Here is a 12,805-nt window from a genome sequence, read left to right as displayed (position 1 = left end):
AAAAAAACTACTGTCTAGTCATTCTTATTGGCTTTGAGGAAGTTACTAGTTGCATGCATCCATTGACATCTGTTGTAGAGTACAAACGCAAATCCCTTGTGAGTAATCTCCACAACAGTTGTTCCACTCTTTTAAAGTTTCCATTAGATGCCAGGGCATCCTGAGAACAGTTTGTGACTCATTCTTGGAACTGTTTGTTGCCTAAGAAAAAAGTAGTTAATTTAGCCAGAAGAGAAACTACTACAATTGGTCTAGTCACTGTTGTCTTTGTATCTTTTCATTGTGAATTTAGAGCATTAAAGTTGTCTCCCTTTTTGTGTCTTCCAGATATACAATTTATCTCAGAATATCCAGGAAGATGATCTACAACAGTTACAGGTAGTGATCTATTTTTCATATTTTGTTGAGCTCTGCAGTAACACTGAGTTTTTTTATGTACATTTTAGTTTCTTCACTGGCTATGACATGTATAGAACCATGTTTGTTTAACAGAAATACTCCATTGTTAAACTCTTGTTTTTTAGAACTAACGTGAGCTGTGTTTAGTGGTGATATGTGACATATTCTGGTTTATAAATGGTTGATGTAGTGCAGGCTTCAGTGCTGATGACTTGTAACTAATGTGAGTTGTGTTTAGTGGTGATATGTGACATATTCTGGTTTAGACACGGTTGATGAAGTACAAGCTTCATTGCTGATGACTTGTTACTGGAGTACCAAGTGTAGGTATCCCTTCTATGCAAGGAATTAGAGTGGTTTATGTTGCTGCATGGAGGTGGGTGCCCAACTACTGCTAACAAGTATACAGGTTCTGCTGTGTTAACATCTGAATTCTTGCTTTGTGGAAAGAGCATGTATGTGAGAATTCCCAGTGTTCTGCACAGAGAAGATGGGAAAGTGGGCAAAAAATATGCATTTGATGCACCAAGTGGAAACACTTGAATATTTGATTTGGCTTTAAGAAGCATGTTCCATCCAGTAAGTCACCTCTCTTTGTCAGGCGTTGTTGAACATGGCAAATGTATTGTCTTTCTTATTGTTTTCAGTTATTTTTCTAAGCTGTACTGGTATCATAGTGTCCTGTACAATTGATTAATGTATTATTGTCATGATGTTGGTGACTACTTTTGATTACATGTTATGGTGGTCCTGCTGCTTTCTATGTGTTAATGTGGATATTCTGCTTAGGTGGGTTTAAGGACATCTGTTTTAATGTTGTTTCATGTTCCTAAGAAGAGTAATTGAGTATGTTGTAATATCTGGATGAACAATAAGTAACTTATTGACAATGATGTAGTCCAGTCTTATTGAGGTTTGCATTCAGACTGAGACCTTTAGAAGAAATGTGACATGCTAGTCACTGTAACTAGCTAGAGGTGTACATAAGTGATATACATGGCCAGATGTCCATTTGGGGACTTTATTACCCCACACACAGTCTCAGAAGGGGTTGCTATATCTTATTGCAGGGTAAAAAAATCTTTCAGTAACTTCCATCCAGTGAATGAACTTGCTGTAGTTGCCCAGTTTGAGGTTTTCTGAATTCAGAAAACTGATATTTGGCCTGTTGACCTTCTGATTAAAGATGCTGCAACATGCCTGTTTTGTTATCTTTAACACTGATATTAATACCCAAGACAAGGGACACTGAATATTTACAGACATCATGCAGAGTATAAAATATGTGGAAGAAAAATAACTTACAGGAAAATCATATTCATACATGCGCTGCATTCAGAGTTTGATTTTCTTAGGTCTGTTGTAACTGTACCATTTTCTGCTTCCTGTTCTCCAGTCTGTAAATCTTTAGGAGAGGTATAGATAAGCCGTCCCTAAGCTCTGCAGATCCGTCAGTCGATCGTCATTGCTCCCTGTAGCCAAGGATAGCATAGCCATTGCTTGGCTTCCTTCGTCTTATTGTGTAGGATGGATACAATACTTCCTACAGCCCCCCTGCAGCTGATTTTGTTTAGGGATTAGCTTTATTCTTGCTGTTTTTTCACCCTGTGACTATTTCATTTCTGTTCTATTGCTTGGTGTGTCATTCATGTCACCATTTCCTGAGATCTGAGCCACCCCACCCCCCGGTGTTAAAGAAAAGATGCATTATCATACTTTTCAGATAAATGAAAAGCTTATGTAATGCAAATAAATGTACTGTTTTAGTTCCAGTTCTGGATGGATAACTTTAGAACTGTATATGATGGACTTAGGCTATCACACATGGAGGGTCTTTCTCTCTCTTTATGTTGAGCTTTTGTTGAAGACTGTTGCAACAGTGTTATGTAAAGGCTTTCTGCTACCTTTATTGGACTGAGGTTTAGCCACATCCTCTGTGGCTGTTGAAGTCCCCTCAAAGTGCAAGGAGAAATGCTCTTGTCAGTCCTGGGAGAGGGAACAGGGAAAGTTTCCCTGTTGTGTCTGAATGCTGGGCCAAACCTTGGGGAAGCTGTTGCTGCCATTAGTAACTTAGTTGCCAACATTTTCCTGTCAAAAAGAAACCAAAACCTAGTATGTAGCTACTTCTCAATTTTCTTTGGATAGAAGTAGATGTTATGTAGTCCTGTCTCGCCTCCATTATTACGTGTGGGTTCGGAGCCGATCCTCGGCTCTGACTCGGCCACTTAGAAAGCCTGAAAACTTCTGATTGGCTCGTGGCTAATAGGTATCCCATGGTGCATGCACACATTCCCCAGATCTCGTTTGCTTTTAGACTAGACCGTTTAACTTAGAGGTGCTAGTTTGTTTCCCTTTTCCTTTGTACTAGGTTTGTTTAAGTTAGAGAATCTAGTAAAACCACTTTTTATTTTTTGTGTGAGTGTTAGGGCTAGATCTGTTTAAGTTAGAGGATCTAGTTCCTCTCTTGTTGTGTGAGTGTGTTGGATTTTTCTCTACTGTCATTATGTCCAAAGAACATAAAGAACATAAAGAGCATAAACAGTCAGGATTTAAAAAGTGTACTAAATGCTCACAAAAAATGTCCACTGATGGGCATAGCATCTGTGTGTACTGTTTAGGGGCTATACATCTTCAAGAAACTTGTCTCTTTTGTCATTCCTTTAGCCCTAGAGTGCTCCAGGAATGGAAGAATAAACTGATCCTAAAAGGCATGTTAAAACCTTCCTTCGAGGAAGACCTAGCCAGTTCTTCCTCCTCTGCTAGGTCGAAGTCTTCTAGAAAAGATAAGGGCAAGACCTCAAAAAGGCCTCCTCCAGCCTCAACGTCTGTCTCTGAACCTCCACAGAAGTTACCAAAATTGGAGCTGGCCTCTGTCTCTTCGGCTCCACAGTCTTCAGAGCCGTTTGAGATTCTGGACACAGACCTTGCAGTATCTGCACCAAGTGCTTCAGTGCCGATCACTAGCAGTCCTTCGGAGCCGGTCTACAGACATTCCACCGGTCTCCCCTACTCTAAAATCGCTTATATTGCAGAGAGCGATGTCTCCCACACTGTCCTCTAGATCCTCCAGGAGCTTATCTGAAGAAGACATCGAGAAAGTGGTGCTCAGACTCCTTAAGTCGTCGGCCTTGCCAAAATTTTTATCGGCTCTGACCATTTCTGTCTTAGAGCCGACTCCTGCTACCGATCCTGCTCTTTTTCCTCCTTCAACCCAGATTGGGCCTTTGGAGCCAATGCTGTCGGTACCGACTATAGTGGTGTCCTCGACTCCAGCACCCCATGTGGTTGTCTCTGAGCCGAGCTCCTCTCCAACACTATCAGCGCTGTCCGAAGTGTCTAGAGTCCGAAGCTCTTTGGTCGGGCCCAAGGGGGACACTTGGAATCGAACCTCTTTGGTGCCGAGTCTTCCTCTTGGTGCGTCTGCCTGAGTGAGCTCAGATACTACATCGTTCTCGGAGCCGATTCCTTTGGAGCCATCGGCACCTACGCTCTCTTCTGAGCCGGGGTGTCGTTCGGAGCCGGAGGAATCTGTCTTCATGAGGATGAGGAGCATGTTGGATAGTTCATCCATACCACGTAGGAATACCAGTGCTATACTCCCTCAAGTGCCGATTACGGTCTCAGCATCCTCTCTCCCCCAGGATGGTAGAGACTCACAGCCTCAGGACCCCCATTTGGATGGTCCACGGTCTTCCGAGACCTCCCCAGAAGACCCCGCTGAGGAGCCCCCTCGGAAGAGATTATGTAAGAGGAAGCATGTAGACTCCCCTGATGAGTCTGTCACATCTAACACTAACTTCGATGAGTCGGAGGGGTCCCCTAAGTCGTCCTCTGAAGATGTCTGATTTGCAGACATTTTGGAGATCCTCAGGCAGAGAGGCGACTGGCCCACTGGTTACCCCATCCAATGAGGAGTCCGTGTACCTGAAGGCTTTTGGGTCTCAACCCTTAGCTTCATGGGTTTTTCCTCCATTTGACGAATTACTGGATCTTGAGTCAGAAAGCATGGCAGACTCTTGATGCCGTGGAACCGGTCCCCAGGAGGCCGAATAAATTTCTTTCCGCCCCTAAAGACAGAGTTTTTATCCAAGGGTTTACCTTGATGCTGCCATGGTGGTGGCTGTGGCCACTAAGAAGGAGCTAGCAGAGACTTCTTCTGACCATCCACCTAATAAGGAATCCTGAACGATGGATAGGTACGGGAAGTGTATCTTCTCTTCAGTGGCTTTTACACTCCGATCGCTGAACTATCTATCACATTTTACGAGACTTCAGAGAGAACTTCTAAAGGAGTTAGGAGATACTCTTTAGGGTACCTCTACTGAAGCAGTCCCTTCTACAGTGTTGGCTCAGTTGGCTACTCTCACATCTATTGTTAACTCCTCCATGCGGCTGATCTCATACGCAGCTGATGGTGCGAGTAGGGCAGCGGGTTCAGGAGTCTCCTTAAGGAGTAATTCCTGGATGTATCTGTACAACTTTGCTGAGCCTTTCAAGTGTACATTCACCAATGCTTCCGTGGACTGATCCTCTCTTTTTGGACCCAAGGTGAAAGATACCCTCACCAGGTGTGAGCAGGAAGGAAAGACTCTCTCTGCCGTGAGAGTCTGTTTTACCGTTCCTTCTAGACCTTACCCTAAAGGTCAGAAGAGCGACAGAATGTGGTTCAAGAAATAGGTTCATAGGTTCATAGGTTCATACTAGGCTATCTGCCCAAGGGCATTTATAAGCCTAGCCCATAGTTATGTGGCTTTTAGTTTGAATAAAAACTATGCTTATCATTTTTCTGTGCCTCTGTCAAGCAGTGACACTGAAGTAATCCATCTCCCATCCATTGGTCAAGATTCCTCTTGAACAAGGCCAGTACCGGATTTTGTTCCACAGCATAGGGAGTCTCTGGGTGATGAATCTGTCCCTCCAGCACGTTCTATTTATAACCGTGTCAAGGTTTAAGTCTCCTGTGGTTCTGAGGGATCTAGATTTTTGAGGTGAAGCATATTCATCAAATCTGGGTTTGACATGGCCTTATATGTCAGGCACAGGTCACCTCTGAGCAAGCGGTATGAGACTGAATAAAGCTGGAGTTCTTTCAGTCGGGCAGCATAAGACATATTTTGAGACCCTTTAACCTTTTGGTGAGGAACTTTTGGGGCCTTTCAAGCTGCATCAGGTGTCTGGTCAGATACATTCGAACGGGCATTGTACTCAATCATAGGTCTAATGAGTGATGAGTACAGGGGACGATGACCTCCCTTGATCTAGATGTGAATCCCTTCATGATCAGGTGGGCGATATAGAAGGTTTTCCTAACTACTTTAGCAACATGAGTGTCAAGCGAAGACTACTGTCAACTTGGGTCCCCAGATCCCTGATGACTTTTCTGTGCTCAGTGGATTGTCACCTATATGGTAGCTAGGGGTAACCTTGTTTTTCCGAAGGGTATGACTATGCATTTTTGGCGTTTAACTTCAGGCCATGGCTCTGGCACCAGTTATCCGTTTCTGTGAGGCCCTTCTGGAGGATATCTGTGTCAGATGTGTTTCGAAGTTTGCAGTCATCTGCAAACTTTGTCAGCCATAACCCTCCTGTGTTTGCTTGTACTTCAGAAAAGTAGATGCCGAACAAGAGTGGACCCAGGACTGAGCCCTGTGGGACACCACTTGTGACAGGCTTTGAGTCTGACATGGCTCCAGCAACTCTGACCCTGTGGGTTCTGTCGCTTAGCCAGTTTGCAACCCATCTTGTGATGTATGGGTTTACATTCAAGCTGATGAGTTTTTCGATGATAACTGAGTGGGGTATTGTGTCAAGGCCTTTGCCAGGTCGAGGTAGGCTGTATGGGACTGCCTTTCCTCATCAATGGCCTTGGTGACTGTCTCGAAAAAGTCAACCAAGTTTAAGAGGCAGGATCTGCCTTTGACAAAGCCAAACTGGGTTGGATCCAAAGTCTGCAAGTTCCCTATGTCTTTATTTATGAGTTCCATTATGATCCTCTCCATGGCTTTGCAGATAAGGCTTGTCAAGCTAATGGGCGGTAATTTCCAGGGTCTGTGGAGGCACCGCCCTTATGAAGTGGGACCACAGTATCCTGAGGTGAGGCTAAGATTAAACAGCTGTCCTAACTGTGGGTTTAATTCCTCGTTGAGTTCATGGGGACACCATCCGGTCCCATGGATGCTGTGTTTTGCCTTAGTGAGGGCAGTTCTCACCTGGGCGTTGGAGATGTTTGGGGGCTACAATCCTCTGGAATAGATATCTCTCCTTTTGGGGGAGAAGTTTGCACTGAACCTGTCAGCCAGTATGTTAGCAATGTGTGTAGGTTCAGTAATTTTCACATCATTTTGAACTAATTCTGAGCATATCTGGGAGTTTCCTCCTAGGTTTCTAACATAGCTAAAGAAGGCCTTATGATTGTCTTTAGAGTCCTTGGCGATTTTTCTCTCAAAATTTGCCTTGGATGATTTTATGAGAGCTCTTAGTTTTTACTTATAATGATCAAAGGTGTCTTACCTTTCAAGGATTTTGCTCTATCTTGTAGTAGCTTCCTCCTTTTGTTGTAGAGCTTGTTTATGGCTGGGGTCCACCAGACTGGACGCTTGCCTTTGGTACAGAGAGTCTTAGTTTTGTTTGGGATTGCCTGATCCATGCAGTCCTGTAGGTGCTGGTAGAAGGCATTTGTAAGTGATTCAGCGGTTTGAGTAATGTTTACCACTGGCTCAGGGGCCTTAAAGGAGACCACACTAGTTTTAGAAGTGTGAAATCGGCTTTTGAGAAGTTTTTCACTGTGGTCTTTTTGTTTCAGGTGGGGCGGGATGAGGACCTCCAGCGAGATTAGTTTATGATCTGATCTCACCAGTGAGGGTATACTTCCGGTGTTGAACATTTTGATCCCATGTTCGTGATGATGAGATCAAGTATGTTTTCACCTCTTGTGGGGATGGTGGCTAGTTGTTCCATGGCATTTGAGTTTATGAACTCCAGGAATCTTTGGGTTAGAGTGTTCGGGCTTGAGTAGTGTTCCCAGTCTATATTAGGGTAGTTGAAGTCACCTAGTATGATGGTGTTTGGAGATACATTTATCCCCTCCAATGTTTTCAGGAAGGCCATGTGAGGTTCCTGAGTTTGAGAGGGTGGCCTGTAACATGCTACAAATTGCAGAGCAGTCTTGCCTATGGTTAATTGCACCTGGATGGTCTCCTCGATGCATCGTGCGTTGCCACCAACCTTGAGGTGTGGGTGTCCTTTATGAATATGGACACCTCCTTTCTTGGTGTTGTCCGGATTTTAAGCGAAACGATGATATGAGGTGAAACCTGTTAGTGCTGGGGTGCTCTCAGGAGCCTTGAACCAGGTTTCTGTCACAGCACAGACATCGATGTTCTCCATATTGAGAAGGGCCTCGGTCGTGCATCTTGAGATTGAGACTTCTGGCATTGAGCAGCATTACCCTTAGTTTTTCCTTTTTGGTGTTCTAGGGTGGTAGGTTTAGAATTTGAGCCTTGCCTAAAAAGGCACTATGGGGTGGCAAGAGCCTTTGCCAATATCCGGAAGCCCAGGGTGACAGGTGCAAGCCATCTGGCTTGTCCAGCATGTCATCCCAGGCAGACAGACATTGGATCCCCTTTGAATGACACCAGAATTTAAGCCAATTATTAAAGCTGATCATCTTATCACTGTATTGTGGCATCATTCTAGGTGAAGGTAGGATACTGCTCAAGGTCAGGGTCATACCTGCCTGGGCTACATAATCAGAGAGCTCCTCGTCGTCCCTTTTCATGTAGTCCAACGAGGTGCGTCTCAGGTCGTTGACACCAGCGTGGACAATGACTGAGTCGTACTTGTACCTGCTGTTGAGAGACCTGAGTGCTTGCGTTATGTGGCGGATTCTAGCGCCCGACAGGCAGCTTACTGTGACCTTCTCCTTACTCAGTCTGGTGAGCGGGACGTCAGTGTGCCTGACTATGGAATCACCAATGACAAGTGTGTCTGGCATTTTGTTTGGCCTTAAGGGCTGTGACTGTTTGACACTCTGACTGTGTGGTCTATGTGTTGCATGTGTTGGGTCGTGAGGTGGTAGTTGTTTGGGTGTCTGCTTTGGTGGCCTCTGCTGTTTTGGTAAATTTTTGACCAGAGCCTCCGAGTATGTCTTTGTGTGAGTATGTGTATGATTTGAAGTTGTGATGGTACCATGTGTGACTGGGTATGTATTGTGTGTGGTTGCCTTCTCCTCCTGTCTGGTCTTGCCAGTCCTATGTTGAGAGAGCTCAGCCTCCAGTTTGGCCGTATAGTTGCATCTCTCGCATGTATTTGTGTTTTGTGGGAGAAGGAGAGGATTGTCTGTGTACATGAGGCAATTGTAACATTGCCTCAATATTCCCAGGTTCACCAGTTGAGCTGGAGAGGACACTAGCAACTGATCCTCGACATACTAGAAGTAGTAGATAAAGAACTTTCAAAGGACTCGGGGAAGTGGGTTTTGGGCTGGTGGGGTACTATCTATAATAAGAGTGCTTTATCAAGGTGCAAGTACTGTAGGAGTAAGTGCTAGGCTTTACAGATAGAGAATAGTCTACTTGGGAATCAAGTAGAGATGAACTTTTCAGTTATAGGATATGCTGGTTAGATCAGCAGTACAGTTTAGCGTGTTTTATAGCAGGGGCTGAAGGGAGCTAGGAATTGGCCCAAACGACCAATGGACTACTAGTTTCTGGCTGAAACTTCACCAAATCGGACAAAAGGCGGCTCAGTGCTTCCCACTCCCACTGGTAAGCAAAGAAACTTCCCTCCTTCCTAATAAGGCAATGGATCAGTAACAGGAACTAAAACAAAGCCCAGGGATCAGCAACTCTGAAACTGGACTACTCTAGTTCAGTAAAGTGGGAAAACAAGAGATTTTTTGTTTTATTACAGAGATAAGGAAAAACAGACAGTAAATGCTATAAATGTAAAAATTTCAAGCACTTTAGTGTGTAGCCTACAGAAACAATTTGCAACAATTAGTAACTTAAAGTGCAATAAACAGTGTAAAATGCAGAAATCACTTAAAGTAGCAGTAAAACAGGCGAAATGCAGTCGCTAGCTTAATAACAGTGGGAAAGCCACAAAAATACTTATATCTGGTAGAAAGTCACTCTTTTAGCTCTCTGCTGCTTGGATCACTCTGCAGGCCACCACGAGGATCTGTGCAGAGTTGGTACAAGCTGGAAAACACGTGTTTAGCGTGTTTTATAGCAGGGGCTGAAAGGGCTAGGAATTGGCCAAAAGCGACCAATAGACTACTAGTTTCTGGCTGAAACTTCACCAATTCGGACAAAAGGCTGCTCAGTGCTTCCCACTCCCACTGGTAAGCAAAGAAACTTCCTCCTTCCTAATAAGGCAATGGATCAGTAACAGGAACTAAAAACAAAGCCCAGGGATCAGCAACTCTGAAACTGGACTACTCTAGTTCAGTAAGGTGGGAAAACAAGAGATTTTTTTTTTTTTTTTTTTTTTTTTTTACAGAGACAAGGAAAAAAACAGACAGTAAATGCTATAAATGCTTTTAAGTGGCTAGCACACTTGAGTGTGTTAGCCTGCAGGTAAAATTAAGCAACAAATAACTTTTTAAGAGTGCAAAACAGTTAATCAACACAAAACAGTTTAAATAGAATGCAGAGCTGTATAAACAGGCTAAGATGCAGTAAGCTAAGCAGTAAATATTCAAAAGCCAGAAAAAATACTTAAATCAGTTATAGCAAATACAGTTATAACAAATGCTCTGAAATATACTGTATATTTCCAATATGTTTGAGAAGGACAGTCAGAACACAAGAAGGTTCAGGCGAAGAAAAAAAAGTTTTGTTTTACTTTTTGAAAAGGTAAAAAGGAGGAACAGAAGGCCTTATCAAATGTTCTCTCTGTATTAAGAAGAATGAGCTAATGACACTAGACTGGGAGGTGTGTCACAGTGCAAAGCCACCAAGTATAAGAGCAAGACACCAATAGGGAGGGAGGGTGGGACAAAATAGCCTAGGACAACAAGCTATGAAAGTTTTTAAACAGAAAAAGATTTCTGAAGATTCTGAATAGACAAAGTGCTTTATATATATTAAATTATAAAAACAGTAATCTGTTAAAATAATCAAAAAATACTTATATTTTGTAGCTCAGTTGCGGTCAAACAACTTCTCCAGCCTGGAGAAATCACAGAGACCTTTCCAGGACACACACGGTGATTCCTCCTTCAGAGGCAGGGGAGGAGGACTTAATGGTAGACGTTGCCCTAGAGCCGGTCGGGGGTCGCCTGTCTTTGTACCCAGAAGCCTGGCTAAATCTCACTCGAGACAAGTGGGTACAGGACATTATCACCAGAGGTTACTCTATACCCTTTTCACTTCCACCACACACCCCCAAAAGGATCCCAGATGTACCACCCAATCACAGGGATCAAGCGGCTATAGAGATAGAAAAGCTGCTATAGAGTAATCCAAAAGGTCCCAACAGACCAGACCGGATTCAGAACATACTCCAGGTTCTTTTTAGTTCCAAAAAGAACAGGGGACTGGCGACCCATCCTAGACCTCGGCAGGTTAAACGAGTATGTAAAGAAGTCCAGGTTCCGAATGGTCACCCTACAATCCATTCTCCCTCTGTTAGGGAGAGACAGTTGGATGTGCTCAATAGAGCTCCAGGATGCGTACTACCACATAATGATGGACAAAGCATCAAGGAGCTACCAACACTTCCGGCTGGGAGCCAATCATTACCAGTTTCGGGCGCTGCCCTTTGGTCTCACCACAGTCCCCTGGGTGTTCACCAAGTGCATGGCAGTAGTGACAACTCATTTGAGGCATCAGGGAATCCAAGTCTTTCCATACCTGGACGATTGGCTCCTGACCGCCACCACCAGGTATCGCCTAGTTCATTCAAGAGATTCCACAATCAAGCTCTGTTCCCAGTTGGGAATCTTGATAAAATGGGAAAAATCCTCTACTTTGCCCACTCAGTCTATAACTTTTATAGGAACAAACATAGACACGGTCGATATGACAGCCAGACTACCTACAGACAGAATACAGAATCTTGTGCAACAAATTTACAGGATACTTCCCCTTCGAAGAGTCAAAGCAAAGGTGGTGTTGCAGCTTCTCGGAACTATGGTGTCTATCATAACCTTGGTACCTTTAGCAAGACTACATATGAGAATACTCCAATGGCTCCTGTCATCCCAGTGGTCGTTTCAGCAGTTGCCTTTACATCATCAGATTCTGATTACAGATTCTTGCAAAAAGGACCTACGCTGGTGGATTCAACCAGGTCATCTTACCACAGGGACTCCCTTTGTACCGCACCAACCCGTTGCCACTGTGACCACGGATGCCTCTCAGGGTGTGGGGGACATTATCTTGGCAGGACTGTCCAAGGCAGATGGCAAGAGCAGGAGACTCATCTGCATATCAGTGGTCCTAGAGATGAGAGCCGTGCTTCTAGCGTTGCAAGCACTTCACGCCTTTCTCCCTCTAGGGACGATAGCTATCCAGACCGACAACATGTCGGTGGTCTGGTATCTAAACAAACAAGGGGGGACCAGATCATACCCCTTATGTCGAGAGGCCCTGCGAGTTTGGAATTGGGCAATTTCTTCCCAGTGCTTTCTCATTGCAAAGCATATCCCGGGGACTTCCGGCGTGATAGTGGACAAGCTAAGTAGGGCTATATTGTTACCTCACGAATGGTCCTTGAACCAGAAAATAGCCAGTATGATCTTCCACAAGTCGGGACAACCCTGCTGCAACCTCTTTGTCAGCCCCATCAACACCAAATGCAGCACCTTTTCCTCTCTCATCACCCCTCTGGGAGAGTCTCCAAGAGATGCACTTGTCCATGATTGGCCCCCGGGACTCCTTTATGCTTTTCCTCCTTTTCCACTCATCCCCAAGGTCATACAGAAAACAATGCTGTTGGGTAGCAAGATAATCCTCATCACTCCTTACTGGCCTCGTCAGATTTGGTTCCCTTTTCTCGGGCCTCACCTGTTAGGCTACCCATGGACTCTGGACCCAGTGCCAGACCTCTTGTCACACATGTCAGGTTCTCTTCACCCCAGTCTCCACACTCTCAAACTGACAGCATGGCTGCTCCAGTTCCGTCACTAGTCAGGCTTCATGATCTGTCTCCAACTGTAACTCATATTATTACCTCTTCTCACAAGCCTTCGACTAGAAAATTGTATTACAGTAAATGGAAGAGATTTTCTATATGGGCACACAACAGAGAAGTTGATCCATTTACACCTCCCATTACTATTGTTCTAGAGTTTCTTTCAGAACTCTTTCACCAGGGTTCAGCAGCTGCTACACTCCGAGTTCAGCTAGCAGCAATGTCTAATTTTCATTTGGGGATTAATGATTCCTGTCTTATGTCTCAC

The 12,805-nt window shown here is 44.3% G+C and overlaps 1 protein-coding gene across 1 annotated transcript in view; it reads left to right on the top strand.

Moving 5' to 3' along the window:
- ATL3 (atlastin GTPase 3) overlaps positions 1–12,805 on the top strand; it is a 1,114,372-nt gene that overhangs the window by 505,697 nt on the left and 595,870 nt on the right. The window contains exon 5 of the mRNA XM_044075127.1: positions 328–378. Coding sequence (XP_043931062.1) covers positions 328–378 — 51 coding nt within the window. The remainder of the gene's footprint in view (positions 1–327; positions 379–12,805) is intronic.

The sequence above is a fragment of the Protopterus annectens genome, chromosome 6.part0, assembly GCF_019279795.1.
Source record: "Protopterus annectens isolate FY-2018-M chromosome 6.part0, PAN1.0, whole genome shotgun sequence".
NCBI classification, from domain to species: Eukaryota; Metazoa; Chordata; order Ceratodontiformes; family Protopteridae; genus Protopterus; species Protopterus annectens.
This window is presented reverse-complemented; position numbering and strand designations above follow the sequence as displayed.